This window comes from Sturnira hondurensis, unplaced genomic scaffold (genome assembly GCF_014824575.4).
Source record: "Sturnira hondurensis isolate 20B ecotype Veracruz unplaced genomic scaffold, ASM1482457v3 Scaffold0014099, whole genome shotgun sequence".
Taxonomy (NCBI): domain Eukaryota; kingdom Metazoa; phylum Chordata; class Mammalia; order Chiroptera; family Phyllostomidae; genus Sturnira; species Sturnira hondurensis.
In genome coordinates this window covers 1,907,576-1,926,490 of record NW_028086730.1, presented here as the reverse complement: position 1 = coordinate 1,926,490, position 18,915 = coordinate 1,907,576, and the positions used below count along the sequence as shown (strand labels likewise).

The 18,915-nt window shown below is 65.1% G+C and overlaps 1 protein-coding gene across 2 annotated transcripts in view; it reads right to left on the bottom strand.

The window, feature by feature from the left end:
* Positions 1-4,095: 4,095 nt before the first annotated feature.
* The window catches only part of OSBPL5 (oxysterol binding protein like 5), a 32,910-nt gene continuing 18,090 nt past the window's right edge, over positions 4,096-18,915 (bottom strand). Inside the window, exons 9-22 of one of the 2 annotated variants that reach the window (XM_037062602.1) lie at positions 18,504-18,699; positions 16,661-16,845; positions 16,085-16,166; positions 14,708-14,806; positions 14,205-14,301; positions 13,151-13,249; positions 10,387-10,484; positions 9,847-9,936; positions 9,630-9,766; positions 9,023-9,208; positions 8,631-8,757; positions 8,033-8,171; positions 7,319-7,421; positions 4,096-5,226 (exon numbers count right to left, since the gene is read on the bottom strand). In XM_037062602.1, the coding sequence (XP_036918497.1) occupies positions 5,088-5,226; positions 7,319-7,421; positions 8,033-8,171; positions 8,631-8,757; positions 9,023-9,208; positions 9,630-9,766; positions 9,847-9,936; positions 10,387-10,484; positions 13,151-13,249; positions 14,205-14,301; positions 14,708-14,806; positions 16,085-16,166; positions 16,661-16,845; positions 18,504-18,699 (1,777 nt within the window). In that variant the 3' untranslated portion in view covers positions 4,096-5,087. The remainder of the gene's footprint in view (positions 5,227-7,318; positions 7,422-8,032; positions 8,172-8,630; positions 8,758-9,022; positions 9,209-9,629; positions 9,767-9,846; positions 9,937-10,386; positions 10,485-13,150; positions 13,250-14,204; positions 14,302-14,707; positions 14,807-16,084; positions 16,167-16,660; positions 16,846-18,503; positions 18,700-18,915) is intronic. The other variant, XM_037062603.1, reaches the window with a different exon arrangement.

The window sequence follows — 18,915 nt, the reverse complement described above, 5'->3', positions numbered from 1 at the left end:
GCCAGGCAGACTCATCCCGGACTCACCTGCGGGGCAGAGCTGGCAGCAGCGGCCTGTGGACCAATACTCACGGGGCCCGCACCTGTCGGTGGGGCTGGGGCGCCCCGGACTCTGCTGGGAGGTCCAGTGGGTCGGGGCGGTCCCCACCAGCTGGAACTGAACAAGAAATGTTCCCAGACTGCCCGCCTGTCCTGGCCCCTGGGCATCGGAGGGCGGTTCCCTCATCTCCCCACACGTCTCAGCTCGGTGAATCCCAGCACCCCCACAAGTGGCAGGTGCTGTTCCCCGACACCCGGCAGGTCTCCTTCCCAGACCCTCTCCCTGCAGAGCTGGGGCCCCTCCCCTCACACGCCTGACCCCCCCAAGAATCCAGCCAGTGCCCCCACCTGAGCACCCGAGGCTGTCAGCTCACTGGCTCCACACGTGGGGTCAGGAAGGGGGCCTCCCCCGCCCACCCCGTCGCCTGGGCTGGGACGGGTCACAATGCACAGGTTTGGGGAACTACAGGAATTAGTAACAGTGACGCCAGCACCAGCAAGGAGCCATCTGGGGGCGCCCAGCACAGAAGGAGACCGAGGGCTTCTTGGTGTACAGAAACCTCCTGGCCCTCCCACCTGCTTAGGCCTACATGTTTCATTTACTGTCTTCTCTCAAATCCCCTATTTTCTTTTTCCCTATTTACATTCTGAATCTCTGCACACCGTGGGTTTTGCCAGTGTGAAGGACAGTGTGCAAGGGGGAAGAGATAAGAGAGAAGACGGGGGAGGAGAGGGGAGAAGAGAGAGGGGTTAGAGGGGGGAAGAGGAAAAGGAGTAGGTAGGGGGGGAGAGGGCGAGGAGGGGAAGGAGGGGGCTTGAGGGAAGGGGAGAGAAAAGGGGGAGAGTGGAGGGGAGAGGGGAGAAGAGAGGAGAGGGGAAGGGATGGAAGAGGTGAGAGGAAGGGGGGATGGGAGGTGAGATGGGAGAGGAGGGGAATGGTGAGAGAAGGTAGGAGAGGGGGAGGAAGAGGACAGAGGAGAGGACAGGGTGGGGGAGAGGGGAGAGGAGTGGGGAGAGGCGAGGAGAGGAGACAGCAGCCTGTTGTCCTCCTAAAATCTGTCGTCCTCCCTGCTTTGGGAGGATTCCCACCCAGAGCCGCTCCGATGGGCGCTCGGGTGCTGGTGGGGACGGGGCGCGCGGAACGCGGCTGGTCTCCCTCCAGGCTGCAGAACTCACACTGCGCCGAAGGCGTGGTCTCGCCCTGGGCGGCCCAGCTGCACTGTCTTGGTTCGCCCTCCCCGGAGCCCCCGCCACACCCACCTGCTCCCCGAGCATCAGCAGAAGCCACAGCAGCAGTAGCGACTGCGACAAGAGAGCAGACGGCAAGGCCATGTGTTGCCGGGCTGCGTGGACCGCGGGACGGAGGTGTGGAGCCTGGAAAAACCGCGCTTCTTCTGTGCTGGACAACTATCCTCCAGACAGAACAGGCGTGGTTCCTACCGGCCCGCCCCGCCCCTGGCAGCCCGGCGATTGGCTGGCGCCTCTCGCCTCTGGCCGAATCACGTCCCTCAGCGGCTCTCCTCCTTGCGGCCAGGAGTTCTTGAGTTGAGAAAAAGGAAGTGACGCACGGCTGACCGATGTCTAAAATGAGCATATTCTAAAATGAACATACAATCTGTGTAAAATAAAGGCAAATCCTCTTTCTAGCGCTGCAAAGAATTTTCGTTTCAAGAGGAAGTCATTTCATTATCCAACGAGATAATGAGAGATCAAACGAGCATCATTCAACAGCACAGGAAATCGGAGACCGGCGCCGACACAGCTCTCCACGTGCAGACGGGTTTCTCCGCAAGCCGCGCATTCACCGACCCACCGAGTCACCACTTCTGAGCCAAGACGCAAATTTAAAAACTTCGTTCAAAGTTCCGGAACTTGTCAACCTGACGCTGACACACACTGAGAATCTTGTTTCCATTCACTTCGCGTTTCCAGGCCCCGCACGGGGACCCGGGTTCGGGGTCCGCAGCGCTCAGCCTCCGCGGGGGGGCCCGTCCCTCCCCCCGCGCCCACTCCCACGGTTCCCGAGACTGCGCGACACCTGCGCTCAGCCCCTCCAAGGCTCGGGGTCTTCCCTCCTCGGAGTCTGCGCCCTGACCCCTCTGCGCCCGCGGAAGGCAGCGGCAACTAAGGGACAAGAGGGTGGACCGCAGGGTCGGGCCAGAGGGTCTGCGGGCGCCCAGCTGCCCGGGACCCGGTGCCCTGACCGCGGAAGGCGCGCGGCTCTGAAACCCCAGCAGGCTAGAGAGTGGCCATGCCCCAAACCGGGGCGGCGGGCCTGGCTAGCCTCTCCGCCCACACGGTTTCCCACGCGGCCGCTTCCCAATAGGCCGACGCAGCAGCGGGGCCACCGGCTGAGCTTCGGGGCCGCTCCCTGACCCGGCAGGAGCCCCCGGCCTCAGCAGCCCTCGAATCTCACCGGTCGCTGCCGCGGACTGGAAAACGGGAGCGCGTCCAGACTTCCACCCTCGGGGTCCCCGTGGGTTCCCAGGCGCCGGGTCTCTGCACGCGCCCTCTCAGCACGGGCGAGGGAAGGGACGCGGCTCCCTCCGGACCCCAGACGCACACCCAGGTGGCCCCGGACTCCGACCTCAGCCCGGGGACCATCCTGGACCCCGCCGCTGCCCCTCTCTCTGCGCTCAGCGCACAAGGTCTTGCGGCTTCTGGGGGGAACGATGGGGAGTGTGGGGGACAGTGGGGGCTTGGCGAGGACACGGTTCTCCCAGGGTCCTCCAGGGGAAGGGGACCCCTCCTTCCAGGGGGTGACCAGGCAAGGCACAGCCCTGGCACAGCAGTGGGGGTGGCTCTACCCCCTTAATCTGCGGACCCTCCTCCAAGGACCCCCACCCGGGCCCACTGACCCAGAGAGGAGGGAAACGCAGCTGGTTCCTGGGTCCAAACAGAGCTCCAAAATGTCACATGTTCCCTCCTCCAGCTGGCAAAGGCCACTGGAAAGTCTGCGTCCCCAGAACTGCAATGTCCTGTGGCTGGCCCCCTGTCTGGGGAGGAGTTCTCCTCACAGCATCCAGCCCTTCAGCCCCACAGACACACTGAGGGCTGGACTGGTGGGGGGTCCTGCGTGGGGAGTGGGATTGGAGGCCCAGCTCTGGACCCCACGGCATTCTGGACAATGGCCACCAGCACCTGTGGTGCAGCCCAGAGACCTGGGCCTGTCGTGTGAGGGCAGATGCCTGCTCTCACACCGAAGACAGAGAGAACTGTGCAGAGGACCCCAGGCTGCAGGACAGGGGACGGGGGCTCCTGAGTCAGTTGTGGGGGGTCGTGAGGACCACTCTGGCTCCGAAGGGCCCAGAGCAGCCCACCCTGACCCCACCTGCAGAAATCGCACAGCACTCACGTTCCAGCAGGGTGCCCCTCGGGGGCGCAGTGCGATCTGCCTAAGGCTGCCCCTGCTGGATCCTGTGGGACTCCAGTTCCAGCCCCTGGGTCTCGGGGCCCAGGGAGAGAGGCCTGGAGACATCTTGGGGCCCCAGGGGTCCCCTTGTGCCCTGCCCTCCCCTTTCTAGCTTGTCCCTCCTCCGTCCTGAGCTGTGAGCGCGGGGCCACGGCCTCCCTCTGCAGCGGGCTGTGGGGTCTGTGACAGCGGCCCCACCCTCCTTCACTGGCACCCTGGGCTGTCCCAGCAAAGGTAGGCCACCCACTCTGGCCCTGGTGACGGAGCACTGGGGATAGTGTTCCCTGAGGAATCGAAGCAGGAGATGGGCCAGGGTAGCAGGGCAGGGAGCGGGCAGTCGGTGGGAGGAAGGGACCAGGCAAAATTAGCCTGGGGGCCACCCAGGCCTGGGGGTTCCCTGGAGTGTCCTAGAGGACAGTGTTGGTCTGTGTCCCCAGCTGGTTCATTGGACTTCTGCCTCCTGCATGGGCTTCACAGGGTGGGCCTGCTTTTCACTGTTCCCCCCCTCCCCTCTCCCCGGGGGCCCCTCCATCCTCATGACCTTGGACCCCTGCCCTGGGCCCCAGGCAGCCCCCTGCTGGAATGGAGTCTGTGCCCAGGAAGACGCCCCTCCTTTCCAGAACTCCCCCAAGAAGACAACAGCCAATGGATGTGTTCCTTTATTTCAGGGAATGGGGCACAGACCTGTCCCCACACTGTTGGGGGGGCCCAGGACATGGGCACAAAAGCCGGAAAATGCAGCATCAGCCCAGAGGGCATGGCCACAGCAGAGTTCAGGCTCCGTGTGCGCCTACACGTGTGGGAGCTCACGCACGTATACACACACACACACATGCGTGGCGCCCGACACAGAGCGGAGGGCAGACGCCGCCCCAGTGTGGTATTGCCGCGGCGTTTGTCCAGCAAGTGAGTGGGGGAGAGCGGGGCCCCGCTGGGCCCGGGAAAGCGACCCAGGCGGGCGCAGGGCGGCTGTGCTCCACCCACGGCCAGTGTCACAGGACGGCCCAGCGCCCACGCACCTGCGATCACAGGTGCCCCCCAGCCCCGCACCACACTGCAGGGGGCTGGGCTGCGGGGGTGGGGCAGGTTCCTCACTTCTAACCAGGCTCCTTCCAAACAGGCCTGTGGCAGACTGACTCCAGGGGCCCCGTCAGGGCCATGCCAGGGTGACAGGGGCAAAGTCTCAGGAGGGACAGCCCGTGCGCCAGGACCAGGCAGCCCCGGGGACCCCTGGCTTGCCCCTCCCTCCCCTGCACCCGGCTGGGGAGCAGATGTCCAATGCTGCGGGACCCTCCTACTCCCTGCCTGTGTCAACTCCACAGGGCAGGGGGGAACTGGACCAGGAGAGAGGCCAGATGACCAGGGTACGCGCTGCATGACGAAGGGGCATTTGGCTTGAGCATTAAGGCCAGTGCTGGGTGAGGGCCCGTCCGGGAGGCCAGGGCCTCCCGGAGAAGAGCAGGGTGGCCCCAGGTCCCTCCTTCTGTCCTCCTGCTACCAGGGCCCCTCTGTTCATAGGGGCTGAGGTCACAGTGTCCCTCCGCCTCCCTGGGCTGATTTAAAGTGCTGGGTGCCCGGGAGGGAGGGCGGCAGCGGCTGAGGTGCGCAGGTGGTGGCCACGCGGCCCTGAAGGACGCTCAGGTGAGGACGAGGTTCAGCAGCAGCTGGCAGGCCAGGAGCACGCAGAGCAGACACCAGGCGCGGGGGCTCTGCAGGGGGCCCGAGGCCGCTGCCTGTCGGGCCCTGGCTGCGGAGCTCAGCGTGGCCGCAAGCTGCCTGCAAGGAGAAGGCGCGGCGGCTCAGCCAGGACAGCCAGGACGGGGGGCCCGTCCCACCCTCCGGGGATGTGGGTGCTGGGGCATGATCGGGGGAGGGCACCCAGGGCACAGGGGTGGCCCTGGGCTCCTGGGCACCCATTCCAGGGAGCAAGGTCAGGGGTGGGGGAGCAGAGCGCCCCCCCCACCGGCTCTGGCGGTGAGTTGTGTTCCACCTCCTGCCACCCACCAAAGTCATAGCCTGGAGCCCTGACCCCTAGGACCTCAGGATGTGACAGTATTTGGAGAAAGAGCTCTTAAAGAGGCGATGAGGGAAAATGAGGTCACTAGGGTAGGTCCTGATGCTATGTGACTGGTGTCCTTATGAGAACAGGACACAGACATGCACAGAGGGATGACCATGTGGGGACACAAGGGGAGGACAGCTGTCTACATGCTCAGGACTGAGGCCTCAGGGGGAACCAGCCCTGTGACACCTGGGTCTTGGACTCCCACTTCCAGAATGGGGACCGTGAGTGTCTGTGGTTTAAGCTGAACGTATGTGGGACTTTGTTATGTGGCCCCAGGACACTCACACCCTACGAGACTGGTGGGTTCACACTTTTCCCAGCATGAGCCCTCCTGTGGTCCCACCACTCTCAGTAGCACCTTCTGCTCTCCCTCTTGCAACTCTTCCCCGGCCACTTGCATCTTCCTCCAGGAAGCCCTCCCTGACCACACAGGTGGCAGTCTTCCAAAGTGCCAGCTGCCTTCTCTCCATGCTTCCCGCAGCCTCCCAGGGGGCTGGAGCTGCGGTGAAGCTGGGCCCTCTGGGAGCAACATGGGAGACTTCTGGTGGAGGACTGGGCTTTGAGGCCGCCACTGGGTTCCCGGGGCAGCCAGGAGCGAGGTACTGGGCAGAGTCCAGGCCCCTGCACCATCTTCATTGCAGCCCAGGGACACAGTGGGAAACAGGCATGGGCAGCCCAAGATCCCACAGCCAGTGAGTTAGGCCTGAGCCAGGAGCCCAGCCTTGGAGCAGAGCTGGAGTCTGTGGTTCTGTGACCCCACCCTGGGGAGTCTGTGGTTCTGTGCCCCCCACCCTGGGGAGTCTGTGGTTCTGTGCCCCCCCGGGAAGTCTGTGGTTCTGTGACCCCACCCTGGGGGGTCTGTGGTTCTGTGACCCCACCCTGGGGAGTCTGTGGTTCTGTGACCCCCCGGGAAGTCTGTGGTTCTGTGACCCCCGGGAAGTCTGTGGTTCTGTGACCCCCCGGGAAGTCTGTGGTTCTGTGACCCCACCCTGGGGAGTCTGTGGTTCTGTGACCCCACCCTTGAGGTCTGTGGTTCTGTGCCCCCCCGGGAAGTCTGTGGTTCTGTGCCCCTCCCTGGGGAGTCTGTGGTTCTGTGTCCCCACCCTGGGGGATCTGTGGTTCTGTGCCCCCCACCCTGGGGGGTCTGTGGTTCTGTGCTCCCACCCTGGGGGATCTGTGGTTCTGCGCTCCCACCCTGGGGGGTCTGTGGTTCTGCGCCCCCACCCTGGGGGGTCTGTGGTTCTGTGCCCCCACCCTGGGGGGTCTGTGGTTCTGTGCCCCTCCCTGGGGGGTCTGTGGTTCTGTGACCCCACCCTGGGGGGTCTATGGTTCTGCGCCCCCACCCTGGGGGGTCTGTGGTTCTGTGCCCCTCCCTGGGGGGTCTGTGGTTCTGCGCCCCCACCCTGGGGGGTCTGTGGTTCTGTGCCCCCCCCGGGGAGTCTGCCCACGGAAAGGCCCAGGTGGCCAGGGCGGCCCTTACCTATCATGGTCACTGAGTAGGCCTCACTCACCCTTCCCACCCGAGAGTCTGCCATGAGGGTGGCTGGGAACACAGCGGTGAACCCCCAGGCGCCCAGGGGCGGCCACTGCCAGCAGAGCTGGCTCCACCCCTGCCTGGCTCCGGGCGGTTGTGACCTAGGCCACTGCTCGGATTCACCTCGGCCCCTCCCGGCCCACAGCCCCCGCATCCTCCTCAGGCACCCTTGCTCTGCCCAGCCCGCCGTACCCGCACCGGCTCGGCTGCTCCCCCAGGACTCCCTGCCGGCCCCCTTCCCTGCCCCACCGCCACCGCCCAGGGGCTACCTGTGCAGCTCCTGCTGCGCCTCCTGGAGGGCCAGGGTGGCCTCGTGCAGGGCCTGCAGCCGCCGGGCCTCCTTCCCACACCGCCGGCACGGGCTCTCGCTGCCTGGGAGGACAGGCCGCCAGTTGCAGGGCCAGGGACAAGAGAGCACGGGAGGGGAGGGAGACTGGAGGAGGAGCTGAGAGGTTGGGAAGCTAGTGTGGGGGGGTCCCGGGCTGTGCCCAGCTGGAGGCCCCGCCCCGCCCCATGGGAGCATTCGGGACAAAGCCAGTGGTGCTGAGAGACAGGGAGAAGCACCAAGAGGCGTCTCAGGAGGGAGCCTGGGTTCAGCTGGCCTCTAATAGGCACTGGGAGACAGGATTGGCCAAGTGTGGCCCATCACCGCAGAGGTGGGGACCAAGCTGGGAGACACAGGCACTCGGGCCCGTAAGGGCAACAGAAGGAGAGGTGGGGTGGGACCAGAGGGTCACAGACAAAGGGACACTGTGCAGACACGTTCTCGCCAAGCAAGGGAGGTCCCTCCCCTCTGAGCCCAGGGTTGGGGAGCCTGGGCTCTGCTGCACAGTTCCCATGTGCCCTGGGCCCAGGGAGACCCCTGGAGGGCCTTAAGAGGACAGCCAGGCTGGGGGAGGAGCGTCCTCCTGGGACTGGACCCCCCGGGGAGGGCACTTCCCTGGCCTCCGCACCCAAGGAAGGGCCTGCTCAGGAGCACTCACCGGGGACAAAGTCTCCGTCATCGTCCTCATCTGAGAGCTCCGGGCAGGACTCTGGCGTGGAGCCGCTGCTCTCGGTGGCCTGGCTGTGGCCAGAGGGCTGGTCGCTGGCCTTGCGAAGTCGCTGGTCTGGGCCAGGCCCCTGTGTAGGAACCGAGGTGCTGGGCAGGAGCCCACCCGCAGCCCAGCCTCCCTCAGAGAGCACAGCCCCTTCCGGCCGCCCTTGGAGGCTGGTGTCCACGCGAAGGCTGTCCGTTCCGCTGTCCCCTGGCCAGGCCCCGGCTCCCCTGAGCCTCAGCTGCCTCGCTGGGTGCAAGGGGATGGGGTGCTGACACCAGGGAGGGCGCCTCCGGGAGCAGGGTGCTGGGACCCGTCCGTGGCACAGAGCCTGCACACCAAGTCCCTGAGAGTCCAGGAGCCTCGGGCCCCACACTGGGGAAGGCAGGGTAGGGGACGAGGCATGGGGCCTGCCTGGGGGGTGTGGGACTGTGATGGCAGGGGACAGAGAGGAGGAGGCCCCGCTGGGGGGAGTGAGGCACACCTGCAGCCGGACTGCCCCTCCCACGGCTGAGGACCTGGGCAGGGGCCCTGGGGTGCTGACCTGGTGCCCAGGCCGTGGGCTGCCCTCCACGCGGGTCTGGGGGCTCAGGCTCTCTCGCTGCAGGGTGTATAGCACCCCGTCTTGCTCAAACTGGGTGATATCCCTCAGGGGGTCCCAGGGGCTGTGGCTGGAGGTCCAGAGGATGTCCATTGGTGAGGGGAGTGCGGGGGGAGAGGACACCATCCCAGCCAGAGCCCCATAGAAACAGTGACCGCTGTCCACACCTGTGTGCAGGGTCCGCACCGAGGGCCGGACAGAGCAGCCCCAATAGGACCGCCACCCCCATCACTTGTTCCTTGGGGGGAGTAGAGCCCTACATGTTTCTCAGGCCCAGGGCCCAGACGGGTTGGGGACAGTCTGCTGGCCCCTGGGTGCCCCCTGCCAGCACTCACTTCTCGAATCGGTAGCGCCACTCCTGGGTGCTGTGGTCCAGGTGGAACAGCCGGGGTGTCCAGGGCGTGAGGCTCTGCTGGCGCTCGTGGGCCCGCTGCCGCTGTGCCTCCTCCAGTAAAAACTTCTCCTGCGTGGCCCTGTGCTGGTCACCGTCCCTAATGGCCCTGGTGACGTGCTGCCAGAGCCTGCGGGCGGGCACCTCCTCTGAGCTGGGGGACCTGGGCAGCCACGCCCTCTCAGCATCAGAGGGGAGGCTTAGAGCAACCTCTACTTGATTGTCCCCAGAGACAGGGAGCTCACTGCCTCTCAGGGTGCCCGTGTCTCCCAGGGCACTGTTTACTCAACTCGAGATGGTTCTTTCCTACATCGAGCTCACACCTCTCGCCAGCAGGGCCCTTCCTACAGGCTGCTGGCCCCCTGCCGGCAGCCCCACTCCCTGGCCCTCCAGCTGACCTCGCCCCCACTGCACATCTTAGCTGCCCCAGGGTCCACTATGAGGTCCACCCTGCCAGGGAGTCCTGGGGACTTGCTCATAGCCCAGAAGCCTGCCCAGGACTGGCTGTGTCAGCCGGGGACCCCTGGGGTCAGGGGGCTGGGTGGCCTCACCTCTCCGACTCTAGTTCCTTCTGTTCCTCAAGGAGCACCGTGCGCCGCCGCAGCCGCTGCTCACGCACCTGCCCGCTCGGGTTCCAGAAGAGCTCGGCACTTCCCCGCCCCTCCTCCTGGATAAACACTTCCCTGTCCTGCCGCAGACGGCCAGGCGGGTCAGCGGCGCTGGCCTGTGGCCCTCCCGGTTCCCGGGGTCCCAGGGGCGGCCTCTTACCCAGTGTCCGGAGAGATACGCCAGGACCTCCTCTCCCGACGTGATCCTGCCCGAGATCTGGTTTATGCTGGTGCTGCCCCCAAAGAAAGGCTGAGGGGACACGCCCGAGACGGACGCCCGTGAGCCTGGTGGCCTGCCTGCAGCCCCGTGCACCCCTGGTGAGCTGGGCAAGGAGGCCCCTGCCAGAGGCCCATCTTCTGGGACAAGGAGTGAGCGCTCTCATGGGGTGCAGGCTCTGACCCCTCAGCTCCCCAGATGCCAGCTGGGACGGGACCTGAGGGGTCCTTCCCGGCCTCCCAGCCCCACTGTGGGCCTGTCCTGACTCCGAGTGTGGCACGCAGGTACCCCCCTCCCCTCTCTGGGCCCCAGCTGCACACGGCCGGGGAGCCAGGAACGGCTCCTCCTGGTGCCCGTGCTCAGGAAACCATCTCTGGGCCCAAAGAGCGCAGGAGGGGGTCCCCAAGGCCTCACTTTGCCCCGGTTCAGGCCCCATGGCCCCAAGGCCCTCTGAGTGGCTGGAGGTACTGTGGCCAGCGCTACCTTGAGCTTGAACTCCAGCTCGGCTTGGAAGTTGTTCTTCTGGCACTCGATGGCCACGCTGCCGCCCAGCTCCATGGTCATGGTGCCGTACAGGATTCCTGAAACACAGCGGCACGGGGGTCGGCGCTCAGGCCCCTGCCGCGTCAGGACCCAGCGAGGGGACCCTGGGGACTGTGTGACCCCAGGAGGACAAGGAGGGGAGGGGAGAGGGTGGCAGCGGCCAGGCAGAGCCGTGGGGAAGGAAGGGAGGATCAGGGGAGGAAGGAGCCCATCTCCCACCCCTGCCACACAAACCCTCAGTCTCAGAGAGGAAGGAATCGCCGCCCCCCTTGAGGCCACTCAGAAACCTGCGCCCACGGTGCCTCTTTCCCGAAAGGCAAAAGCAAGCGAGTTAGCAAAAGGCGGCGAAGACGCCGCGGCCTTCTGCGCACAGGGTAGAAAAGCCGGGGTCGGGGCTCTGCGCTGCCCCGACCCGGGTGAGCGCAGCGGGGGTCTCAGACGCACGACTTCTCTCGCTGCAGGCCCTTGGGCAGCGTTGGCTTTGGAGTGAGGCAAGTGTCTAGAAATCAGACGTGAGGAAAAGGGGGGCACTGAAGCCGGTGTCCCCCGGGAGACCCAGCCTCAGAGGTAACGGTCCAGAGGACCGTCCTCGTCCCAGAGGGACCCACTGGGGACAGGGACGGCTGCAGAGATCAAGCCATGCGCCCTTGCAGCTGCCACCGTGTGGGAGCCACGCTCAGGCCAGTGTTCTGAGTGACCAGGGGTCGGTGGACAGAGGGTTCAGAGGTCAGCTTGCTGGGCAGACAGAGCCCCCTGGAAGGGCATGTGTGACCTCCCGACCTGCCTCAGTCGCCACCGGTTCTTTCAACCCAAGGCCGAGAAGTGACTTTCAATCTAAAAAAAAGACTTCTATGTTCAGCTCCATGGGAAGGTCCAGAAACAATGACAAAACCACTCTCAAGACACAGATCAGGCCCTGGCCGGGTTGGAGCACCGTGCCCCACACCAGGAGGTTATGGGTTCAATCCCCGGTCAGGGCCTGTACGGGAAGCAAATGATTGATGTTTCTTACTTCGACGTTTCTCTCTCTTTCCATCCCTGTCTTTCTAAAAGCAATAAACATATCCTCGGGTGGAGATTTAAAAAGCAAAGCAAAGCCCTGGCTGGTGTAGCTCAGTGGATTGAGCGCGGGCCTGTGAACCACACGATTGCAGTTCGATTCCCAGTCAGGGCACATGCCTGGGTTGCAGGCCAGTTCCCAGCAGGGGATGAACAAGAAGCAACCATACATTGATGTTTCTCTTCTTCTCTCCTTCCCTTCCCCTCTAAAGATAAATGAATAAAATATTTTTTAAAAAAGCAAAGCAAAACAAAGCAAAGGAAGAAGAAAATGTCTCGTGTACAGACTGTGGTCTCTTTTTTTCTTTACGTTGAGGTTATAAAACAAAACCACAAAGAAGAAGGAGGTGGGTGTTAGGGAGGGGACAGGGTTCCTTCCATGACTGACAGCAGGGTCTGGTGGGAGCCAGAAGCTCCAGGGAATTAAAAGATGTGTTTATATTCACACACTCATAGAGTCACACTACGCATGAGCCCCAGCGACGCGGGAGTCTCCAGCACGCCATGTCCCGCGTGGCGGTGGAAGGCGGCCCCCCAGGGAGCCTGGGGAGCGTCCTGCAGCCCCTCCCCTGTGAGGCTGAGGGCCGGGCCAGCCTGGGACCCAGGGTCTCTGCTTCAAGCCTCCTGCCCACCAGAAATGATCGATTTCCAGAGCTTTTTTCTTTAACTTAAACGGGAGGTGTCTGTACACCCCCTCCACTTGAAGAAAGGGGACCCAGTGTCTAGCTACCTACCCAGCCCCCAAACACACACGGGTTGTGGCCTCCAAAACCCCACTTCCTGCTGGGAGGAACCTGAGGCTCCCTGGGGACAGGGCAGGTCTCAAGGTCCCGTGGTGTCCCATCAGAAGGACGTGAACTGCTAATAATGAAAGGGCCCGGGAGCCAACCCGGCGGCTCCTGCTGGCCACAGGGGCACCGCGAGTGGGCAGGATGGAGGCACTGGGCCGGAGCGACAAGGGCGCGTGTCCCCAGACATGGCCAGAAGGCGGAGGGGAAGGACGAACAGGCAGACTCATCTCTTCGGGGATGACCAGGCCAGATTGCTGGGGTGGGGACGGCGACACTGTGCATTCGCCCAAACCCACACGCAGAACGCACAGCACAGAGGGCCCGACGCCACCTGCGGACTGGACTCGGTAACCGTGCCCGGCACCTGCCCGCACTGCAGCACACCCACGCCAGGTGTCCAAAAGGGGGTCCGCATGTGCGGGGGGCGCTACGTGAGCCCTCAGTGTTTCCTGCTTCCTGTTTTTGTAAACCTAGAAAAGCCCACCCAAATCCTTTAACTGAAAAATAAAACAGGCCGTCCAAACCCCGACGCGCTGCAGGAGACCGGCGGGTCAGCAGCTTCCCAGACGCTGCAAATGTAAGGAGGGAGCTCCCAGCCTCCAGTCCCAACCACAGCGGAAGCCCGGAAGCCCGGAAGCCCGAGGCCAGGCCGGAAAATGTTTCCGCAGAGGAGAGAAGAGGCACAATCATCGGCCTGGAATTCTGTCCCCACCAGGGAAGTCGCTGAGGAGTGAGCATGAAAGAGGGCTCCCAACCAGCCAGGACCAGGCGCAGCGCCCCTGCACCCCGCCCTGCCCAGGGGGCGGCCTGCTCTGCCCTCCCGGGGTGGGGGGCGGTGGCTGGAGGGCTCTCACCTTTGCAGTGGGCGTAGGGCATGGTGAGGGTGTAGTCCTCCGCCCGCCTCAGGAAGGTGAGCCTGGCCTGGCCATCCAGGAGCGCTGACAGCGAGTTCCCTGCAGAGGCGGCCGGGCGGGGGGCCCGTGAGTGGAGCCCGCCCTTGGGTCCCGGGGCCCCACCCCGAAATCACAGGCTCGGAGCTTCCTCCCACAGGTGGGAGGAGACCCCAGCTGTGCGCCCATCACTCAACCTCTCTGAGCCTCAGATTCTGGAACAGCCCTGCCAGGTCCCTCGTGCCCTGGGTCCTCAGGAGGTACCGCACTGGCTGCTTATTTGTCACTGAGGCAGGGGTGTTGGGGGGCGGGCTGTGGCCTCTCTAACTGGCCTGAGCCCCTGCTTGGATTTAAGCCTCCCCCCCAGTGCGGGGGAGTGTGGGTGGAGGGTCCCTGCCAAGGTGGCAGAACCCAAGCCTCCTCCACAGACTGCGGGGCATGCAGGGGTGCGGGAGACCCGCCCAGCAAGAAAACAGGAGGGAGGGAGGCATGGCCGATGGGAAAGTGGGTCTGAACGTTCTGGGCAGCCACAGTGCCCCGCTCCAGGGTGACACTGCCCGATGGCACTTTCTTTCTGTGGCGACAGAAACCTCGTCCCGTGCCATCCGACGTGGCAGCCACCATCCACGCGTGGTCTCTGCCGCTGTGGCCGAGGAGCTGCCCTGGGGGCGTTATTTCACTTTGATCAATTCCCACACAGAGCGCAGTGGCTGGTGGTGCCAAGCCGGCAGCTCAGCTCCGGAGGGCGCCCTGCAGGCAGGTTCCCTCTCGCAGCCTCCCGGGCCCTGCGCATGGATGCCTGGATGCGTGGATGCCGGTCGGGACGGATGCCCGGGCTCTGCCTCACTCCAGGTTCGGAGCACTTTCCCACCCCCACCCATAGGGTCCCTGGGGAGGAGAGGTGGGAGGGACACACACACAGCCACCACCTGGTGGGGCTTTGGGGACCACGGAATCTGCAAGCCCAGTCCTCCCCAAACTCCCCAGGCCTGGGGCGGAGCCCCGGGGGGCCCCTCACCGTAGAACCGGGACTTGGCGGTGACGCTGCCGCTAATGCAGAAGCCGTCTTTCCTGTTGCTGATGTGGAAGGCAGACACGGGCGGGTGGTGCGACACCTGTGGGCACAGAGGTGGCTCCTGGAATGGCCCCAGCGGCAGAAAGCCCCAGCAGCGATCGAGAGCCCAGCTTCCTTGCCCCCTTCCAGCCCACATCCCTGACCCCTCCTGCATTCAGGGCCCTCACTGCGCTTCCCAGAGAAGCGGGGCTGAGTCTTGGGGCCCGGAGCAGACTGGGGTCCGTGTCGGCCTAGGGTGCCCTGGGGGCACGGCTCGCTCAGTCCCCTCCCTAACGAAGTGGCCTGCCAGTCCCAGTCCGCTCCTATCAAAAGAGTCTGGCTGGCAGAAATGAGGCCTGGAGCACCCCAGGCAGAACCAGCTGAGGCCACCAGGAATCGTGCCCCCGGGGTCGGAGTCCCGGCCACTGCCCACTTCCGTCCCAGCCTAGTGTGGGCCACAGCCTTGCCTGCTCCGCCACGTAGAAGGTGAGGCTGTGGGTCTGGGGGTGGAGCCAGCAGCAGCGGAAGGACTCCCCCAGGATCGGGTTGTAGGGCTTCTTGATCCCCTGCAGGTGGCGACAAAGAGCCAAAGTGGGGACCAGAGGAGCTCGGTCAGGCTGGGAGCAGCTGGACCCAGGGGCAACCCTGGGGCACGGGTCGCTACAGGGGGCCCCCTGGTTTGCCCCCAGTGTCGGGGTGCAGCACCTCTCCTGCTCTGGGGACACTGCGCTTGGCCCCAGTCTGTGTTGCGGGGAGACATCCTACGAGGTGTCCTGGCCACTTCTCGGTTTCCAAGGGGACCCGAGACCCTCACCAGGTCACCCTCTCCCAGGACTCTTGGCAGAACCAGGGGCCCCTGTCCCCCTGGCCCTGTCCCCCACCCTTTGCCGGCCACCTCTCTGCTCCCCAAACAGCCCAGGTTCGCCCCCTCCCCAAGGGGAGCCTTCCCCAGGCTGCAGAGCCCTCACCCTGGTCTGCAGGCGGTCCAGATCAGCCACCCTGATGGGATGGGGGGTAGCCGGGCCGCACCGGTCACACCTCCCTCTCTGTCACCTCCAGCTTTCTGCCTCGCCCCGTGACAGTGGCCTGCAGAATGCTCTGCACTGCCTCCCATCAGTCCCTCCTCTGCTGGGCTTCCCACATCCAGCTCTGAACTGACCCCGTGTCACCCCACTGTCCTGTCCCAGACAGACTTACAGGTGGAGCCTCCTCCTCCAGGAAGTCCCCCTGAGTGCCCGCTCTGCTCCGACAGCCCATGTGCTCCAGGCTGCTGAGCGTGCCCATGCCTAGTGCTGCGGGGGGCCATGGGGCCGATCTCTGAGGAGGCCCCAGCATAGCTGGGAGGCCTGGTTCCACTCCCAATCTGCTGTGTCACTCGGGGGCTGTCCCTCACCCTCCCTGAGCCTCAGTTTCCCCATCCACACAGCGCATCGTGGAGACAGAGTCGTGGCTTCAAGCTGTGCCCCAGGGCAGACCAGGGCTCTGTGGTGGGGCTGGGCCCGGTGGGGGGGACTCAGGTGCCCCCTCCCTGTCACTGCAGGAGCAGCCGGTACCCGTCTGAGCCTGCACTTGGTGCTCTCAAACGGGGCTCCAGGGCTGGCAGACCCTTTGCTGCCCCACGTGTGTGGCAGCTGATTCCTCGAGGGTGAGGAGCACCCTTGGGGGCCCCACCAGTCGGGGGCGGGGGGACTCTGTGACAAGTTAGTGCCTGTACCTCATCTGGGTGCCTGGGGCCGTGTGGGGGTGAGCAGGACCCTTCAAGGCACTGAGGGGTAGGGGACAGCCCAGGGCCATGGAGTGGGGACCAGGGGGCATCTCTCAGGGCTGCAGCCACCACACCTCACCTTGGGCTTCTTGTAGAAGCCGGACAGATACCACTGCAGCACCAGCTTCATGCGGCTGTAGGCGTCCTCCTCCAGTGAGGCCCTGTACCGGTGCACAGACGCACAGGTGCACATCTGTGCAGATGCACAGGTGCACGGGCGCACAGGCGCACAGGTGCACAGGGAGCTCCCTCACTCCAGTCCAGGGCCCTGGGCCACCCTCCTCCCTGACCGAGATGCTCCCGCCCCTGCCCAGCTCCCTCTGAGTGGGCTCCTCCCAGCCAGTGGTCCAGCTCAGGGCGCCAGCACTGGGCAGAGTGCTTGGGCTGCAGAGGGTGCCCAGGGAGGCCCCAGCCACACTCCCCCTGACCGCTCCTGCCCTGCCCAGACCTGGAACTGCTCCACTCTCCCCACCAGTCCCTCCTGGGGCTGTTCTGGGGCTGCTCTGGGAGACTGGGTCCCCTCGGAGGCTGAGTCAGCAGGGACAGTGGACTGAGCTCAGCCTCAGCTGGGGGGACCCTCCAGGAACCTGGGGACGGCAGGCAGAGCCGCGGGTGGGGCGCGCTCCCTGGGCACACACAGAGTGCCCTCACTCACCTGGAGAGCAGGTCCGCGTGGTAGTAGTGGTCGGAGAGCTTGTCGAGGAAGGAGCGGGGCTCCAGGACAAAGGTGGGCAGCACCACGCGGGACAGGTCCATGCCCGGCCGCAGCTGCTTCAGCAGCACCCACATCAGGCTCTTGTTTTCCTCCGACACCGCCTCCACCTGGGATGCCTCGCCGCCCTGCCGGCAGAGGGGCAGAGGTCAGGCCCCCAGCACTGAGCTCCCCAGGGAGCCAGGAGGGGTGGGCGGGGCACCGGCAGGGCCTGTGGCTGGAGGGGCCAGGACGGGAGGTGGGGAGGCTGTGCCTCACCCCCCGCCCAACCCCCTTCCTTGCCCACCTGGGCCTACCCCCCACTCTCGGAGCCCAGGGTGGAGCCTTCTCATCCTGGTTACTGAAACCCTGCTGGGGACTTTGCACACCTCTGTGCCTGTGTCACCTGCACAGGACAGCCGCCCTCCAGCCCACTTGACCTTCAGGACTGCTGGGTGACTCAGGTGATGGGCTGACACGGATGCTAGAAAGCTTCCAGGTTTCGCTTTCTTTCGGAAGAGCCCTCCGTTGTCCAGGGCCCCACAACTAGAGGTGGGGGCTGCCCCGGACCCTCCTGTGTTTCCTGAGATGCTGCCTTTCCCCCCACCCCAGCGGGGCCTCGGGAAGCCACGGGGACCTCAGGAAGAGCCACTGTGGTGGGGCCTCCTACGAGGGCTACCCACCACACAGGAAGCCGCAGTCAGCCCCAGTGCCTGGGCCACCGCCAAGCCCCTGCCGCCTCCTGGGCCCTCGCAGCCTTCCTGCCAGCACTGCTGGGGGCCTCTGGGGCTCCAACATCTGACCTGGGGTGCAGATGCCCCTGGCAGCTGCCCCCTGAATCCCCAGAGGCCCCAGGCTGTGGGCGAGGCCCTTCCTTCTTCCTAGCCCTCCCCAGACACCCCCTCAGTCACCCTGCTTTACAGAGGAGACAAGTGACTTGCGTAAGGGGGTCCGACTCAGGGCCACAGGTGGCAGCAACACAACAGAGAGTCGCCACCCTGCTGGGCTGCCTCAGACAAGTCTCTTTACCTCTCTGCTCATGCTCAGTTGTGGCTGAGGCGGGGGCACTACAGCATCTCTGGGCGCCTAGGGGACAGGGAGGCCCTGGACCAAGGGCCACTCCCGACACCCAGAGGCTTTGGGTTCCTGGCCTGAATTTCCAGGCCACCTTCGGGGCTCACGAGGCAGCAGCCCCAGCTGGGAACCCTGCACCCCACCCCTGTCAGCCCCGCCCTCTGCACCCCACCCATAGTGCCCTCTCTCTCCTGCTCCACCTCTCCACATGGCTTCCGCTGTGGGGAAGCACCCCGGTTCCCTTCCACCCCCCTGGGCCCCTCGTGGAGCCTCTGCTCCGCCTCTGAAGACTGGGGTGCCCGGGCTCCATGCCCGAAAGTCCAGACTGATGTCTCCCCCTGAAGCTCCCCCCTTTAGCTCTTTTTAGCTCTGGTGTCAGGTCTGCTGGGGAACCGCCGTCACCTCCGGATGTGTCTCGAAGTCCCACTTCTCCCGTCTCACGGCCACGGGTCCTCGGACCTCAGTGCCTGGGCTTTCTCTGGGCAACAGCCGCTCCCCTATGGCCCCAGCTTCCATCTCAGCCCCTAGGCCCTCACCTGGACCCTGCAGGCCCCCAGCCCAACCCCCGCGGCCTTCCCCACACCCTCACTGCAGGGCCTGCTCCCCCTTGTCCTGTTCCCAGGGGGCCTGTAGGGACCCTGTAAACCAGCCCTGGGGGACACCAGGTGTGGCCAGGGCTGCTTCAGCGGGTGGGGACGAGGTAGAGGGCGGCACAGGCTGGGCGGGGTCTCACCTCCCACAACTCCTCCGGGACCTGCTCCACGTAGGTGGTCCCTCGTGGCGCTGGGCTCCCAGGGGCCTCCAACAGGTCGCTCGTGCCCTCATTGGTCTTCCGACTGCGCTCCTGGGTCTCGCTGTCCGAGCCCTCCGCAGCCTCTCTCTCCGACTTGTCTGAGAAAGCGTCGTTCTCCAGGGCGGACCCATTCAGTCTGGAAGGCGTCCGTGGGTCCCCAGTCACAGGTGAGGCCCAGCACCCCCACCTCTGGGCAGCGCCCCCCTGAGGCGCCCCACATCGGGCCTAATCCTCTGTGCAGCTGGCATCTGCACCATGAGCCTAATTTACAGACAGAGAAACTGAGGCTCCTGGGTCCGCTGTGCAGTGAAGGAGGTGCCGTGCCCAGCGGCACACCACTGCGGGGACAGTC